The 18,497-nt window shown below is 39.1% G+C and overlaps 1 protein-coding gene across 1 annotated transcript in view; it reads left to right on the top strand.

Moving 5' to 3' along the window:
• AP3D1 (adaptor-related protein complex 3, delta 1 subunit) overlaps positions 1-18,497 on the top strand; it is a 43,185-nt gene that overhangs the window by 4,727 nt on the left and 19,961 nt on the right. The window contains exons 2-9 of the mRNA XM_010281532.1: positions 9,180-9,275; positions 9,988-10,068; positions 10,791-10,871; positions 12,849-12,956; positions 13,312-13,441; positions 14,805-14,944; positions 15,220-15,293; positions 17,074-17,123. Coding sequence (XP_010279834.1) covers positions 9,180-9,275; positions 9,988-10,068; positions 10,791-10,871; positions 12,849-12,956; positions 13,312-13,441; positions 14,805-14,944; positions 15,220-15,293; positions 17,074-17,123 — 760 coding nt within the window. The remainder of the gene's footprint in view (positions 1-9,179; positions 9,276-9,987; positions 10,069-10,790; positions 10,872-12,848; positions 12,957-13,311; positions 13,442-14,804; positions 14,945-15,219; positions 15,294-17,073; positions 17,124-18,497) is intronic.

Here is an 18,497-nt window from a genome sequence, read left to right as displayed (position 1 = left end):
CGTCTAATGCTGTGGTCTTCTGATGGCTTGGCCTCCAGCCACTATTGCCGTATTCGTATCTAATGGTAAAGGATATGTGATGGAACATAGTTGGGGAATTTTGAGGAATGCTAAAAAGCTTGTTGGTGCCCAAGACTGAAAAACCAGCCCAACTGATAAGCAGCTTGCAGTTCATTGATGACAGACAGCTCTTTCAGTCACTGATGCTCAATCAGTTACTGCTTGTCATATGTGTGTTAATATCTTTGAAGGAGCTCATTATTCCACCCACTTTCAAGTGGATCTAGAGTCGCTATTGTTAATTCTTTGAGCGTGTGAATCACTGGAAAAAACAAAGTCAGAAATAGAAACAATACACAAAAGAGGGTTGGATAAGGACCTCATACCAATTGGGGAAAAAAGCAGACAAGTAGTGGCCTCCAAGGTAGCAAGGTCCAGTGCAAGTGTCCCTGCCTTCCCTGCTGTGTCACGGAAAATAAAGGGCCTGGAGCCGTGGAACATGAGCCAAGATGTGGGCTTTTTCTTGTGTGATTACAAGCAGAGAGCAGCTGAGGCTTTGCATTAGTGCTGCCTTGCATTAGCTTCTTGCTTTCTCCTGTGTTAAATATTACTTCATTGACTGTGGCATAAGTGGGGCTAATAGCTTTGTTCCCAGTCCAGATCCTTTTGTAGCCATCTCTTCTGAGGGTTTGAAACGCTCCAGACAGATCGCTTTCTCACACGTGTAAATAAAAATTCTGCCTAGGTAGGTCCAGGGGAGAGAGCGAGCTTTCTGGTACCTCATCCTAAGAAATGGAGTGGCCTGTGCACCACACCTTTTGCGAGGCCAGTGGAAGAACGGACGGAAAAATCAAATTAGAGTAAAGATACTAACTACATTTCTGTGCTGCGGTCATCTTCAGAGAGTTGTTTTATTTGGTGCTTTTTGATGCAACTCTCTCTGTCCCAGTGCTGAGTGCAGAAAATGGGGCCTTTTGTGATTTTTCTCTAATGTCATCAGTGTCCACAAAAGTGACTGAAAAACGTCTTCCTCTACGGTGTGGGTTAGTGAATGTATTTGGTGTACAAAGAGTACCTTTAGGTTTTTCACTTAGAAGTATTCTTTGGTAGCGTGTCCCATTTCTGGTGTGATGTGAAGAGCAGCAAAGGAAGCATTAAAAGACATGCATCAGAAGGACCGAGTCATGGGACCAGATACAAAGAAGCATTTGTGTTCCTTAGGTTATTAAAAAAACCTGATAGTTCATGCTGCAAAATAGAAATGCTTCATAATCTAAAGGGGAGTCCAGGTGGCAGGAAGTATAAAGATATTTAGGTAAGCTAAAAGGTGTGCAGAAAATGACATGGTTAGTGGTAGTGTTTTAGCAGCTCATAAAGGTGGTTGAGTGCTTTTTTTTTTTTTCAATACGAAGCTTGTTTTCAGGAAGAAGCATATGTTCAAAATAGCTGAAAAACTTACGAGTCCTATTGAATACTGAAGTGTAACTGGGCAGGAAAAAAAATGTTTGGTTCATAGCAGCTTACCTCCTCAGTCACTGGCCAGTAGGCTGATGAAACCAAGTTTGTAGACCACGTAGCTGAGTGCTGTTTTTTGTATTAGCTGTTTCTTTTTTATTGTTGTTTCTTTTATGACCTAGATGTTCAAACCTGTTGGCTGTCGCCAAGAGATTCGTATGTTAAGAGGTATATAAAAGGAAGTAGGAATCAATGTGGGTATGTTGAAACTTTCTTCCAGTGGGCTCAGTCTTCATGGCAAATTCAGGCTGCATAAAATGATATCACTTCTAGCTATCACGGTGTGACTAAGCTTCAGCCTTGAGGAATGTAAGTTTGTTTAGAGCCAGTGGTATGATTGTACAGCAGGGAGTAGGTGAACAAATTTACTTTAATTACACAAATATTTGTACTGAATTTAAGAAGTCAGCGAAGGCCGCAAACCATCTTTTTCTTCATTGTCCTTCTTACATTTCCATCATTGAGAAGTACTCATAGCCTTGCATAAATCAGTGTTAACGTCTGTGTAATCTTTTCAGTGTTATATGTTTATATAGTAGTAATACATCATTAAACATTTTTTTTTGTGATGTTTCCCTCTAAATTAATTCCAGTCAGCTGAGGCTCGGAAACAATAGCTACTTCAGTTCCTTAGAAGGAAGTGACTATTTCTTATACGTGCAACAAAACGCATGCTTGTAACGAAGCCTACCTTTATCAAAGCCTGAAATTATGCATAGAAATACGTCTGGAATTAGCAAATTGAAAAATCTGTTGTAAAAGTACTTGCACAGCTTTTTGCACAGTAATGTAAAAATAAAAGTTTGAGTACATCTTGTGTTTACAGGGATAAGCACTTTTATCTGATGCATCGTTCTCGTCTTAAAAGTTGTCTGCTCAGGTATGATTTAGACAGCACAGACCCCTGAGGATTGTTTAATTGCTGTGCAATTAAATTAACAAATACTGCGATCAGACTGGAGACATTTATATTAAGGGACTGATCAGACTGGAGGTATATTAAGGGACATCTCTAGAGCCTTGCTGATGATGTATGCTTACTGATTTATGTTGGACTGTTTTGGGTTTTGCTATTTAATACCCACTTAATTGTTGGCATCTCAGACTAGGTCGTCTGGGGAGCTGGTCCAGGATGGTGTTTGTAGCTGTGCTCCAGCTTCCTGCATAGGTGCTCATTTGTGCGAAATACTTCAACTGTCTTTGGGTAAACCACCGAAAAGGTGCTCTCCCTGGGATGCTGCCAGAACACCTTGATGCTTGGAGAGACGCTGCTGATGCTGCAGCGCTCTGCCTGTCTGGGGCAGCAGCATCCTCTGCATGCATGCGTTGGCCTGGGTCTCACTTGGAGTCACTGTGGACAAGCAGCTGCAATTCTACATCTGTTTTGTTTTCTGAAATTCAATCCTTCTGTGTTAACGTACCTGTTCAGAAGATCATATGTGCTTTTCTACAGTGCCTTCTGGTGCCGTGGTGGTTGGTTTGGGGTTGTTTAGTATCTGCTCTGAAACTGGTAGGTTTACATGACCTGCTTAGCACCTCTCTGAATTTTTAGAATAAGGTTCAAAGGCTTTTATTGGTTTATTAATCAATTTAGGATAGATGGATGCATCATGCCAAATTTTAGTTGATGCATATAATTTCAGTAAACAGTAACAAAAGCAGAAAGTGTAAATTGACTTTTTGCATTCCTCCATCAGTGTCGTTTGGCCAAGGAGTCTTGCTTTGGTTGTAGTAGATGAGGGGTAGTAGATGATGCAACATGTTCCTAACAAATAACATAGGAGAAGAATGCTGCAAATGAAATGGCAAAGGTTCGCCTTCACGCCTCCGGTGTTTATCATTGATGAGAGCAGTACATTGGTCTAGGATCTTAAGGCTACCTACAAGATGAGTGGATAAATCCCTGGAAAGCTGGGCAGTAAAGGCAGACTAAGATATGTTAAAACCTGTATAGCAATACTGTTTATCAACAGCTGAGTGAAAGATAAGCTTGGCTTTTTCAAAATGCCTTTCAAGTTGTAACACGTTTTCTGAGCTCTTTACTGCCTCTGACTACCCTCTGCACCATTTTATTTTGGCTGCTGCAAACCTGCTTAAATGAATGCTGTGCAATCTCCCAGTTATTGCTTCTATTCTGTTACATGCTTATCTAGTTAGTGAAGTTAGTTGTGAGATAGCATGTGCCTTGGAATTCACTTTCTGTCCAGCCCTGGAGTAGTCTTAAAGAAAGATCCTGTTACTTATCTCAAATAGCTTTTTCTACAGTATTTAAATACTACAATATTTTTAGTTATGCATGACAGAAGTTAACATCTAATAAGCTTATGTCTGGTGCTGTGTCCAAATGAGCGGAAAGCAGCGTGTTTTGCTTTTTTATGCTCTGTCTCTTACTTCAGTTGATGGATTCTGTGCTGTCATGATACAATGCTTGTGTTTTCAGGTACTGTAATCAATTATAGGTGTGTAAATTTTGTTTTGACTGGTTCAGTGGTGTTTGTTGATGTGAAGTACTGCTTTTGGGGGTTTTGATAGAAGCCCAGCAAGCGATACCTATTTCTTTCCAGCCTTCCTCCTAAGGTAGGTGGCAGCTGGTCTGTACTGTGGTGACAGGATCTTCTGCTTGGAGCACGAATTCAAAAGTTGCTTTGCCTCCACAAGGTGTCTGTGGTGTAACTGCCTTTTGTGATAAGCATCAGGGTCATATCACATGGCTTGCATCCCAGAGGTAGTATTTTTTAAGATTATGAAAAGAGGCAGGCAGTTGTTGCTGGTTTTCTGGAAGTTGGAGCAGTGGGCATGTTCCTGTCATGTGAGATCGTCATGTGCTTGCGCTCAACGTGATTTCATGGAGTTAATGGCAAGCATGTGTCTCAAAGCACTGCAAAAAGAGATAAATTCTGCAGTGCTTAAAACACAAGAAATGTCATATTTTGTGCTTATTTCGGTTATTTATTTTTATGTTCTGTTTATTCCAAACACTTCTGTTTTAGAATGATGTAGTTAACGCATTTGTATCAGATCTTATCCTCACTGTTAATCATCCTCCCCTTAAAACACTGTATTTAACCCTGAAAGTACAGGAGAGAGAGAAACTAATGTTCACTGGTATTTTGCCGTTTCATCGGGGTGGAAAGCACTTTGCTGTTGCAGTAAGTAACAGGTTTGAATCTCAAATCAAGCAGCAGATCCAGTGGATGGAGGCTGGATCCTGACAAGGACTTTGGTGGATTTGGTAATTGTTGTTCAGTTAGGTTGTGATTTTTTTTCAACTTTGTTCACATATTGCTTGAAAAAAATCTTAGTCTTTTGTGAACCTCTCTGAGATTCACAAGTTCTGTCTTAACCAGAGCTTGGAATAAAGTTTTAGTGTTTTTCAAAGTTAATTCAAAAAACATGGCTTTGGAAATGAAGAATCCTATAAACTGACATTTTTGCTTTTTACCATGACCCACTTTTCCCTTCTTCCCTCCCTCTGTTTCAAGGGGATTGTGTCTGATTCTTGATACCTTCATTCTTACTTTAGCCACTCTCACTAGTTTAAATGGACATATTTTCTGGGTGAGGTCTTGGAATTCTTGGGGAATTTGGGCTTATTTTAAAAATTAGCTTGTGTATTTTGTTAATGGATATAAAATGCTTACTGCGTCTGTTTGGTGGAATACATTAAGAAATGGCAGCTACCACTTTGTGCTGTATTCACAGCTTTCAGTAATTACTGCTAACATCTGCACGCTTTACTTGGGCCTTAGCTGCGCTGCTCTGAGTGTGTTTCTGTAATCTTCCTCCTTCTGCGGGGTATGAGAGAGAAAACAATCACCCAAGTGGTTGCTATAGCATTTCATTAAGGAGCCTTTTCCACTGAGCTGGGAAAGGCTCCTTTCCCACTTGGCAGCCTAGCACGAATAAAGAGCTCCTCTCAGCTCTTTTCCCTGTGTTATCATATGCCCTTCAGCTTTTGACTGCAGCCTCGCCGCTTTGCCTGGATTGCCATCATTCTGGGGGTGTTCTTTTGCTTAATGGCTCTGCTTGTTCTCGACTACACCGGGAGTGAAAGGCTTCCTTATAAATGCCTTGCTTGCTCAAAGCAGTCTGGCTGCGAATGTCCAAAGGTCTATAAATATTGTGACTTAGAAGTGCTCCTCAGTTGACTGGCCAAAATGTGTGAGCAGTTGAGTAGCATCCCTTGAAGGCTTCAAATAAGGCTGTCGCAGCGTTAGTAAGGAATTAAGAAATACATTGATATTGTAATCAATACTGTGAGCATAAATGAATTCTGAAGTATTTTCCTTTTGCATTCCTTTCCTCATGGGATCTCAAAAGCATTTTAGGAAAAAATGAGCCAGTTATATCCTGGGAAATACTTATTTTTAATTACCACACTAGGAGATTGCTGTAGTAGAAGGATTTATGCAAAAACTATCAGTGAATCAAATCTGGGAAAAGTATCCAGATTTTGTCCTGTAGGTAATTGTTTGGGGTTTTTTTCCTGCAAGCGTTCAGGCCTTGCTAAGTGCCGTTTCCATTCCATTGCATCACGTGGTTATTCTCCCTTTCACTGTCTACTTCGGCCGTGTGAACTGGACAGCTTGCAGGCTGCAGTGTGGGGCCTGAGGGTATCGGTCAGTGTGAAAGTGCTTTGGTGCAGCCTCCTGTCCCGGGCTCTGCAGAGGTCAGCGATTCCACTAGCCAGGGACGGGGGAAGAGCTTCGCTGAAGATCCACGCATGCCTACTCGTTTCCTTCCTACTTATGTAGATGTTAAATGTGGTAGTGAATCTGGCTAGGGTGTGGTGGTTGGGTTTCAGATTTAAGTGAGAGACTAAATAGATGAGTTTTCTTCATATTGCTCCTTCCTGACGGTGCTACTCCACAGAGATTAACAAAAAGTTAATACCTGCTGATCCTTTAAAAGCTTTCTATATATAGGGTCTTTCATTCTTGTAGTCTTTTAGGATTTGAAGTACAGACATTTTGGAAGGACTTCTTTCTGCGCTTCAAAATTTTAGTTTCAGATTTGATTCAGAGCTCTGTAATATACTTTTCCACCCTCTTCAAAGGAAGTTGCTCGTTATGTTAGGTTAACTGGTAGACAGGGCTTTGCCTGCAGGCTGCCATGGCCATCAAGTGTGGCTAGTGACTTGGGAATCTGTATTCAGCTGTGCCAGGCTGTACATTATTGCACTGTTCTGTATTCTTTTCTTTTTTTTTTTTTCCCCTCCTGGTCACACAGTGGTTTGCATTCAACTCCCAAGAGGCTTCCAGGAAACTTAAACTAATGTTTAAATAGTTTGGGGATAGATGCTTGTGGGAAAATAACAGTAATGCTTTCTGGTTATGGACCTAAAGACTGAGAACCTGGGTCTTAGTATTATTCTGCACTGGGAACTAGTGCTGACCTTGCTCACCAAGATGTGGCAACGAGATACATATGTGACAGATTCTGTGATGCTGTCCCAGTGTGCTTTTATGTGTGCATAAAATATTCAAGGCTAGGCACAATGTATTTGTAGATCAGTTACATGTTGTATAAGTCATTCTTACAAGTGTGTATTTTCTACTATCAGAGGGTTTTTTTAGTTTATACTCAAGAGCTTAAACTTCCTGTGCGAGTTGGACCAGAATCAATCTCAGGCGAAGGGTTTAGACTCCCAAATCTTCTGCTGCCCGGGAGAAGTCACCCAGACTCTATGTTGTTAAGTGTTTGGGTGCAATGCCATCTCTAGTTTTGGCAGATGTGATCCACACGCCTGTATCCAGGAGGACAGATGACTATCTGTGTAGAGGAAAGGCTTGTTTGGTGTGTAGCATGCCTTCCTTTAACATGAAAATTCCTATTGCAAAGATAGTATTTCTACCCCAAATACAGGCATTTAGGAATATCTTAAATTTCATCAAGTAAATTGATTTGCCAGCGTTCTTCCTTCAGAGTTATGCTACACTGGAAAGCAGGGCTGCTGTGTGAGGGACCTCAACAGGCTGCAGGAATGGGTCAGACAGGAGCTCTGTGAAGGTCAACAAAGACTTTTGCTAGAAGTCTCAAAACAAAGAATGTGGTTCCACCTGAGTTTACCAGTATCATGGAGGAGCTGGCTTTTATCCCTCTGTGAGTGTGAGATTTGAGAGAAAAGACAAATAAATTATTCTGCTTGTATAGAAGCTGTTCAACCAGTGAAGCTGCTCCTCCTCTGAATTATGCTTATTCACCTTGCATCCTGATGGTGTATTCTAATTCTAGTATCGCTAGACTCTAAATGATAGCGGTGTAAATTGTCATTACATGACTGCTACTTGGAGTATGAAGTCCCTGCATTAAAATTCAGTTGCTACCTTTCCTCACGTGGATCATTGCACTGTCTCTTGGCACTACAGACCTTGTACAATTTCTTTTTATTGTCACCTGCTATTTTTTAAAAATAAGATTGTCTGCTTCTAGCAGCAAACTTTTATGACTTGAAGCATGAGTATCGCTCTAGGATGTTGTAAAAGACCAACGAATGGTTGGGATAATACACAAAATTTAGTGTAAAGGGGAGAACTGTTAATTAAAGGCAAGCCAGTAGAATTCTATATTGAAAAAATCTTTTTGGTGGAAGGTAATGGTATTCAGGCAGCAATTTTACTTTGGAACTAGGTAATCTGTTTCTCACCCGGTTCCTCTGGCAGTTGATTTATTTAATATTTAATGTGATATGCCCTGGTGCCTGTGTGGCTTTCTAAGGAGAGATTATTTCTCCTTTTAAATTTTCATTATTTCTGTAGCAGATACCTTAAGTACTTAAGTCATAATTCACTGTGAACTGAAAGAATCTCAGACTGAGTTAAGCCTACTTCTAAGGTAAAATCTGTATAGATATTTTTAAATCATGTATTTGCTGCATCCCTCCCACAAGCACAGACATGATTGCTTGGAAAGAAATGAAGGACCAATATTTAAATGTAAACATTATGACATTTGGTGCTCTGAATTACTGAGAAATTCATACAAATAACTTGCTTATCAAAAAGTGTAAATGGCAAAATGGCTCATCTAAGTAATGAACCAGGGAGAGGGTGTCCTTGCCGTGGTTGCGGTGGATAGCAAGGCTTACAGCCAGAAGTACCTGTACCCTGTATGAGACTTGTGCCGTGTCCCTTCGGGCGTGAGGACTGTTGTGGGTGTGCATCTACAGTGCCAGCATATACAGTGTGCCCAAAAGTAGAGTAACTCGTAGTATTTTCATCAGTCACCTTAAATTTGTGGGCTCTTAATAGCGTTTGACATAGGTTTTTTTTCTAGACACGTAATGAATGGGTGATCTCTGACTTCCCATCGAGGTGAGTGACTAGTGGAATGGTGGAACTCGGGTTTTGTTCAGACCCCTAGGTACACAGTCTCCATTGAACTTTTTTCACAAATCTTTGAAACTAGAGCTCTGAACTGAACAATGTAATTGCGAGGGAGAAGGGAAACCACTGAAGAAACATCTCGGCGTACTTTTGGTTTTGTAATACAGTTGTAATGTTTCTTGTTAATGAGTAGTTTCATCAGAATTAAGTGCTTACCTAAATAGTGTGTGTGTGAGACTTGGTGCTTGCAAATGATGAGTTCTGCTGCTTCTTTCCCCTAACGTGCTGAAAATCTGCAAAACTGGTAAATGAGCACAAATTTTTGTCTGTTTTCCTCAGGCAAAATACATCTCCCAGTGCATCGATGAGATCAAGCAGGAGCTAAAGCAGGATAACATTGCAGTGAAAGCAAATGCCGTCTGCAAACTTACATATGTAAGTGCCTTGCTGGGATATGATGTAACCATGTCTTTATTTTTTTCTTTCTTGCTGACTAGGAGCTAGTCTTCAGTCTGAATGCCTGCTTTACTTAGACTGCAGTTTCTTAGACGGCTATAAGCGTGGGCCGCAGGTGAAAATGCTCCCAATTGTGTCTGACATCAGAGTCTGCATATTCCCATTCTGTTCATTGTGCTGGCACTAGTACTGGTGCAACTTTATTTTACTGAGAAAGGTCAGGAAGCTAATCTGATTTAAAGCTAATCCAATTTTAAAAAGTTGTTTTCAACCGGATTGTTTCTTATCACATAGTTGTATGAGCACTTGAAACTGGTGTTTGTTTCTCTTTGCGTAGTCCTTTGTCGAGAAGGAGAGGAGGGAAATACTGTTAAAGAATTATTTTTGCAATTCTGTTCTGGTTTTTTATTTTTAAAGAAATTCCAGGAGAAAACCCTTCACAATGATGCTTATGTAACTGCATACGTGTTACCTGGAATTAATGCAAACTATTTAAAACTTGCTTCTGGTGGAACTTTGAGACTTCCTTCACTTACTGCGAGTGGTGTAGAATGTAATATTACTTATGAATTTGAGGTGTCTTGTAGTATTATTTTTGGACTCTTGTTACATATTCAATTTTGTGAGATGTCTTGACCTATCTTGTTGAGTCTCTTATTTCAGAAGTTTATCTCGGCTTCTCTGCTCACAGTTACAGATGCTGGGCTATGACATCAGTTGGGCTGCTTTCAATATTATTGAAGTAATGAGTGCATCGAAGTTTACATTCAAAGTGAGTTCTCTGTGTATGTACAACTGTACTAGCCAAGCAGTTTCGTTACTGTATTTAATGAATGCATTGGTACATCATCTTTTGGTTTACTTTCTTCAATACAGAAAGGAAGGAGATAATACTTGGCCTGATAGTATGGGCTTTTTCTACCAGATGTTTGACAACAGCTGTCAGATATATTTTGTGAAAAAACAGAGTATTTTTATGTGAAGACCAGCTAAGATCCCTAGTAGCCGGCATATTTTATGTTGTAATAGCTTTATAATTTTTCTTGAAAGGTTTTGGTCATGCTGTGTGTTGTAGACCTTTTTTCACCGAACGGGGTGGAATGTTACTTCATAAGGAATAGTTTCCAAATTGGGCTTCGTTACCTGAAAGTCAGGAGTCAGCACAGACAAAATAGATGTAATATTCTCCATTTCTTCTACTGACAATCCTACCTTATTTCTACATCTTCACTACTGAACCTCTATGTTCTAAGAAATTTGAGAAGGTGAAGCTAGTTTTATTATACTTAAGACAGATGTATTAGCACTCGAAATGTCACTTGTCTGAGATTATTCTTTCTTGATATAAAGCCCCTTTTCTAGAGAACTCTATCGTGCCTCTCGCCAAATCTCCTACCTAATTGTTCATCTTTGTAATACTGCTTGTGAAGCTACTCGTTGTTGTTCATCTAAACTTACTTTAAAAATATTTTTTTTTCTCCTCGCCTCTTACAGAGAATCGGTTACCTAGCTGCCTCTCAGTGCTTTCATGAAGGGACTGATGTAATTATGTTGACTACTAATCAGATCCGAAAGGTAAACTTTTTACTTCAGTTCTTTATTTTTTCTTGCACTGTGTCCCTACTTGTGTTTTAAAATTTGTATGAAGTATATCTCTTCTAGGAATATAAGGGTGTTTAAGTAGAATTCTGTTTACTTGATTTACAGGCTACTCTCATTCCTGAGAGTAGGATTAATGAAGGATTAATGAAATACTTAGAAGCTGTCGATAGGTTTCCCTCACACTGTCTCATACCTCTGTGTTTATTCATCACAGTGAATGGTGACAACAATAACCTTTGAATATTGAATAACCTAATATTGACTACTCTCTTAAGCAGCCCTTATAAGAATGTAATGGGTAAGAAAAATGTCCCCGTTCCTGAAGTAAAATGAGCAGTCACCTGGCTCCACAAAATTTCTGTTTGTGAGGGCTTGTTTTCTTCTGGTAATAACAAATCAGGCTTTTGACTTGTTTGGTATAATTGTGTGTATAAATGGTGATGACTGTATGTAAAGTTGTGTTCTGTATTAATGTACTGAAGTGTGTTGTATTAATTTGCACAGAGCTTTATCACTTGAATTTTTTCAGAGTTAGTGTGTTGCAGCATTATTTTCCTATACTTCAGATTAAAGATATATTTTTAAAGCTCTTAATTTTAAATTTTTTATAGTATCACTGCTTTAAAACTTGACTGATCCAGTACAAGACGCGCCTGCATTTTTACCATCTAAGTAGCTAAAATGTCTTTTACTTGGTATAAAAAGGATCAGTGGGATGTTATCCCATATCTTTCGTAAAGACCTAGTGCTTTTCCCTTTATCTTTTAAACTGTTCTGCTCTGACCAGTGCGTATTTTTAATAATGTCCATCCATTTTATTTATTATGGAGACTTTTATTATGCTGAATTTTAGCCACTTACTAGACTACTCCTTCCTTTTGTGCCTGAGTTTTTACTTAACAGCATCTTTATATGTACCTTTTCAGGTTTCATTGATCTATCAACTTTGTATTTTAAGGGATTATCACTTCTCAAAATACATTAAAGCGAGAATGAATTGCAGTTTTGTTGCTTCTTAAGAAGCAGATTTTATTATTCTTAAAGTAGAATTTAATTTCCTACCACCTGCAAAAGGTTTTAAATGAGATGCAAATGGCACAGAACCGTGAAGGCCTGACTATGTTTAGCTCTCCTAAAGCAGCCTCTGTGTACACACAGATCTGGACAGTTGATTCTGGTAGTTCATGTGGGAATGCTCTGTGCAGTTCCCTTCATATTTTTGTTTCCTAATAACTGCAGTTAAGGAGTGATCCAGTGATGTTCTGTGTTCAGTGAGGTCTCATTTTATAATCTATACTTGAACATAATCAGATCTGAATATTAATATTGTTAAGAGTCCGAAGCTTAGAAATGCCTGAAAGACTGCGTAGGATACTGACTACATATAAGTCCAAGGAAACTTGACCGATAAGATGTATTCTGCACTCTAGCTTGTGTTATGTCTTTATGGACTGAAAGTTATGGTGCTGCCAGTGGCTTGGAAGGAAAGTGATCTCATTTCTCTAATAGAGAGATTAAGCTAGGACACTTCCACGCTCGATGAGAGTGCCTGTTGCCAGTGAAGTTGATGACAGTCAGGCTTTGACTTAGCAGGGTTAGTATTTAATACCTGTTTTTTAGGACTATAAGCATATTTTGATCATGTCATGAGTTTTTAAAAATTATTTGCCATTCCTAAAATACCACCAAGGGACAGTATCTCTTAATTGCTTTTATGTTGCAGTCATCCATCTATTGTTTAATTATGATTCCTCATGCCCACTATTAAACCTCAGGCTAGCTGTATTTTAGCAGGTGTTGGAGGATGTTCCTGTTAATCGCTGATATAAATATTCCCATGAAGCAGAAGCTTTGCTTCATATGTGTTGAGTGGATAAAATTGGTCTGAGAAAATTGTTTCTCAACATCCTGTGTGATCTTAAATTGTTGAGCCTGTTTCTCCTTTTTTAGGATCTGAGTAGCCCTAACCAATATGATACTGGAGTTGCACTGACTGGCTTGTCCTGTTTTGTTACTCCAGATCTAGCCAGGGACTTGGCAAATGACATCATGACACTGGTAAGTTGATAAGATTGAAATAACTTTTTTCTGTAACTAAAGAATGTTAAATTGTTCAAATCTGGTAAATATCTGTTAAATTTAGAACTGTTATGTGTGAAAACTAATGCTCTGTTCTTGTGGGGTTTTTGGGGATCCTTTACAGACTTAAGCTCAAGTGGATTTCCTTGAAAATTTCTATTCATTTGGGTGATAAATGACAGTGTTTTGCTCTGCCCTCAAAGCTGACTTTTCAAAAAGTAGTTGAGTTTCCCAGAAAGAAATTTTGAGACAGTGGTGTGGACATAAGGACCTTGAGAAGAACTCTGGAAACACAAATTTGCTAAGAACCTGATTGCAATTGTTTCATTAACAGATGTCTCATACAAAGCCTTATATCAGGAAGAAGGCAGTGTTAATCATGTACAAAGTTTTTTTGAAATACCCAGAGTCCCTCCGTCCTGCATTTCCTCGCCTTAAAGAGAAACTTGAAGATCCAGATCCCGGTGAGTGGATTTTAGAAAACTACTTCTGCTCCAAAACATCTGGGTAGACACACTTTTAGAGCTTGTGGAGAGAAGAATACATGAAAAATGCTGTAATCATCTTTTGGGTACTGATTTGCCTGTTTAATAGGTAGATGAACATATGAGAGTTTTGACAGATATTGCCATATTAAAAATACATCCTTTAAAATGTCCAATTCTTACTTCAAACCCAAAGCTATTGAAACTATGTCAGTGGATTAAACCTTAACGGGACAAAGCTACTTAATGGTTCCTTGTTTGATGCTTACTTAACTTGGCTGTTGAAAATACTTGAGTTGATTTCAGGATTTGGGTTTTTGTTGTTGTTTCCTGTACTCTTTTACAAAGCTGCAGCTATTGGCTTACAATGGATGTACTTAAAATAATTTCACATCACTTAGTGTATTTTTTTCCATTTTTTAAATTTAAACTTTGAGTCCAGACTGCTGTTTATGCCCTTCAGTACTTCAGTACCCTTCAGTGCAATTCAGCACCAGTACAGGAAATTTGCAATTACTCTGTATCTCATTCATACTCAGTCTTCCTGGAAGGCACTGGTCTTCCCTTACTGCACCAAAATGCCGTACACTTTTTTCAGAATTCTGTGCGCGATGCAGTTCTGTGATCTCCAGTTGATTTGCCTGTGTGTTTAGAGGGGGAAATTTAATTGCATGTACCATGCTAATTTGGTGCAGGCATGTAAGGTGCATCTTCCAGACACAGTGTTTTTAAAGAGAGCAACACACGCACACACCCCTCACCTGCAGAAGAAGAAAATACCTATTATACTTTATAGAGAAAAGGACTATTTTCTACTGCTTTTCTGTCTAGATTAAAAGATGCCAAATTGAGAACAATCAGTTTAGAGGATGAGCAATTAGAAGGGAATAAATTTGTCCAGTCAGATTGTTTAAGGATTCGTTGCTTTTGTGTTATATTTAAATATGTCTCATTAACACATTTTAAAGAGGTAAGAGTGTTTGGAGACTTTATGGTGGGTAGGATTATTGATTATTACATTGTCTGCATCCCACAAACAAGCTATCCAACAGTGAAGGAGGCTAGCACTTTCCTGTTCTTTCTAATACTGGACCCAAAGCAGATACCCAGCTCGCTCATATATTAGAAACCAGCCAAAATTAAATAAAATCCTTTCTCAGCTTGTTTTTGCATTCTTGTGTTTAGTCCACTACCTCATGGTTGGTAATGAGGCTGAACCATTCCTCTTGGACACACAACATTGAATCTTTAGTTGCTTTTGTTCTGGGGGTTTTGTACCACAAACTTCAATTACAATTAAGGCATTTATGAGATTTCTGTTTTTCCCACTTCTTTTTCCCAGGTGTGCAGTCTGCTGCAGTAAATGTTATTTGTGAGCTGGCTCGACGCAATCCCAAAAACTACCTTTCCCTTGCTCCACTCTTTTTCAAGTTGATGACGTCGTCAACTAATAATTGGGTTCTCATTAAAATTATAAAACTGGCAAGTATTCTGGATCTATGTTTACAGGATTGGGGTTCTCATAACATTACCTTGGGTGCAAAAATAGATTTCATGCTTGGAGGTATAGTTACCATTAAATCTGAATGAAAAGAAACTAGGAATATTTTCTAATGTTTATGAACATAACCAAAGAGAGAACAATATTTTAATATGGCCTGGTTTAAATATAATGAGCTGCAATTTAAATCATGTTGTTATACTGTTTAAAAGCAGCTATTAAATCACTTTTTTGTCTGCACTTCTTTTTTTAATAGTTTGGTGCTCTTACTCCATTAGAACCGAGGCTGGGAAAGAAATTGATTGAGCCTCTGACCAACCTCATCCATAGGTATGTATGCAAAACATTACTTCATTAGGGATTGGTGAAGTGCCTGTTAGGTAGGTCAGAAGCTAGGTCTGTGGATGCATTTCTGAACTTTTCTTGAGTTCTGAGATGCTGGCTTCAAGTATCAAAAAATAATCGCACCAGGACTATTTCTGAAAAACCTGAGCGAGGTAAAATACCTTAAAAGGAAGTCTTCGGGTGTCTGACTGTCAAACTGAATTTCTCCAAAGCACGCATGGAAATGGGAGCAATTTGCTTTCCTTTCACTTCATTTTAAGCCAGAGATGGAGAATATATAAAAAAGGCTCACCTGTGTATTTGCCTCTTCTGTTCGCCTACACACATTTGGTTCTTGACTTTTTTGGAAAGGTCTTACCCAACAAAGCAGCATGATAAGGAGTGTGTTAAAGTTCTTTTTCATGCCTTTGTCTGCCCAGATACGTTTTGGAAGAGGTTCCTTTAACATATGTCCTAAGTATCTTCAAATTTATCTTATCTATATTTCCTTGTCCCTTCTTAAAGGTGTTTTGTAGTGTTGGTTTGGGTCTAATTCTGAACTGAAATCAGAAAGTAGGTGTCTTGAAGGAAATACATGTATTTTCCTAGTTACGAGAAGGAAGTGTGATCTTATGCATGAGTTGTTAAATTAAAAGGTTTGTTTCTCTTCATGTGCCAGAGCAAGAAGATAGATGGGAATGAGCAAATTTTAACCGGATATTCGTGTGTCTGTGAGAGCAGCTCTAGCCAAACCATTTCTGTCCATCCTCCTAGTATACCTTTAAGGCTGGTTCAGAGCAGACCAGCAGCCTTGCATCCAAATACCTGAAGAGGGTTTTTGCAGCAGTGACAAATACATATAAATTCACCAGAAAGAGTACTTCGCCAGAAAAAGCGGGAAGGATGGACAGTATGTCTTCAAGCCAGCCTCTGCCTCCTCTCCCCAACTCCCACACTAGTCATTAATTTTATTTTTTGTGAGGACATAATCCTGTTCAGTTTGGTATCCGTTCAGTCATTTTGGACATCGTATCACTTACGCATAAGGCAAACCACCCTGCCATCCACCACAAAATGGATCGGGAGTGAAAATTACTGCCTTGGTTCTGAGCATACTAGAGTCACGTATATGGTGTGCTGAGTGACCTTCATGGTATCGCTTCTGGCTGCTGCCTCCAGAGCTGTTTGCTCATTACCTTTGCAGACCTTGCTTCTGGAGTCTGCTCCTTTGTTACTTGTGAGGTTCGCTGTGTTTCCCTCTTGTGTAGATCAGGATTTTTAAGGATCTTAAAACTGCACTGTATGTCTGTTCGACTGGCAAAAGTTTTCTTGAATTTAAGTTTTGGGATAAATCAGACATTGAAAACATGTTGCTCACTTAATAGGGAGTACCTGCAGAGGAGTCGTTCGTTTTGGAGAGAGAAACTTGATGTTCTCCATCTGCCTGCCTTATCATGAATTTTTGACCTTGGGCAAGATTGCTTCAGTGCTCTGTAGCTGGTACTGAGGTTTTGAGTAACCACTTCTTTCCTTATCTCTTGTGTCACAGTGCTGCTACTTGCTGCTCCTTAGAGAAAACTTTTTTTTTAACATTAAGTAGCCCTCCTTCTCCTACCAACAGTTTTTTGAGTAAGAATCATTTCATCTAGTTTGAAGGTATACGGAACAGAATACTGGCAATTTCTTGTGTAATTAAAGGTGTTAACTAGCTCCAACATATTGCTGACAACTCTTCAAAATGTGCTGGGTTTTTTTCCTTATTTAAAATGCTTGATTTCTGTTTCAGCACCTCAGCCATGTCTCTCTTATATGAATGTGTGAACACAGTAATAGCAGGTGAGAACTGAAATTTGTAATCTAGAAAAGAACGTGATGAACTTTGTCATCAATTAACACCATCTGTAAACCTTTCTTTATCTAAATGTATTTTATAACTGAAATAAGTCACCTGGCAAACTTTGATTTATTGCTGTGTAACTGTAACTGAAATCCTTTGTTGTCAACCAGCGAGGCTAAGTTACTACAGCTATGTTGTATTTGCTAAAGGCTGAAACAAAGTACAAACAACGAGTAATTATTTATACATTGCTAGAACTACTAAGTATACCAGCAGCAATAAAATTAAAATATGACTGATGTCTCATGGAAACTCTGCCAAAGTTTTCTTACGTGATGAAGGAGCAGACTTATTTTTTAATTTTACAATTTCACAGCTTAAAACCTTGGTTTAATTCCTTAAAGAGGGTAATTGGAATCATTGATTTACAGTTTCAGTTTCTGGGGAAGGGATGTGAACTCAATAATGGGGATGGGGAGAGAAACAAAGGCAAAAAGGGATAACACGATATTCCAGCCTTTTTCTATCATGGTGTGGAAGTAGAGAGTTATTGATATCCACTGTTTGGCCATAAGTCTGTCTCTGTTGGGTAGTTTGGATAATGATGCAGAAACTTGCTGTATTGGGTCAGTTCAGAGAGGAAAGGGATGATCTGTTGCTCACTTTGTATTCGTTTATTCCTTCAGGAAAATGTGAGATGACATTATGATGGGGGAAAGAATAACCCTGAGGTTAATTCCATTGTGGATGAGAGTGTGCTTCCCTGAGATACGATAGGAAAAATCTGTGGTTCAAAGGGAAATTCACACACCCAGGACACCTTAGGGCCTGTAATGTAAAATTCAGAAAATGAGATGTGAAGCTGTGTGCCTGGGTTAGAGCAGCACCTTGCACCTGCCAGCTCTTTGCATGACCCAAAATGATAGCATCTAACATGCCTTCTTGGAAACGTACCTCTGCAGGATCACGGCGAGTAAAATGCCACTAGACTTTTTAGTCATGTGGGACTTGCTCGATAAGAGTTGATGTTGGCTTGGACATGCTGTATGGCAGCGGCAGTTAACAAGATAGCACCACCTTTTCTGCTGTGGGGTTGTGTGCTGCCAGAGCTTTACAAATGCCCAACATAGTCAACAAGGGACCTGATTTTTGCCTCGAGTCTCTTGCTGGCTTGATTAAAACTCTTGATCTAATTACATGAAGCTCTAGGATCCATTGCTGCATCTCTTTACATTAGGGAAGTGCACACTTACATATTCAGCTATATGGTAGTTGATGACATATTTACAGTCTTGACTGCTACGCGATATCAGTAAAGTAAACCATAATGGGTGCAAAGAGTAATGAAAAGCAGCTTTGACCTGGCTGTTCTA

Source organism: Phaethon lepturus, unplaced genomic scaffold, assembly GCF_000687285.1.
Source record: "Phaethon lepturus isolate BGI_N335 unplaced genomic scaffold, ASM68728v1 scaffold46270, whole genome shotgun sequence".
NCBI lineage: Eukaryota > Metazoa > Chordata > Aves > Phaethontiformes > Phaethontidae > Phaethon > Phaethon lepturus.
The sequence above is the reverse complement of the archived record's forward strand: the minus strand, read 5'-3'. Positions and strand labels throughout refer to the sequence as shown.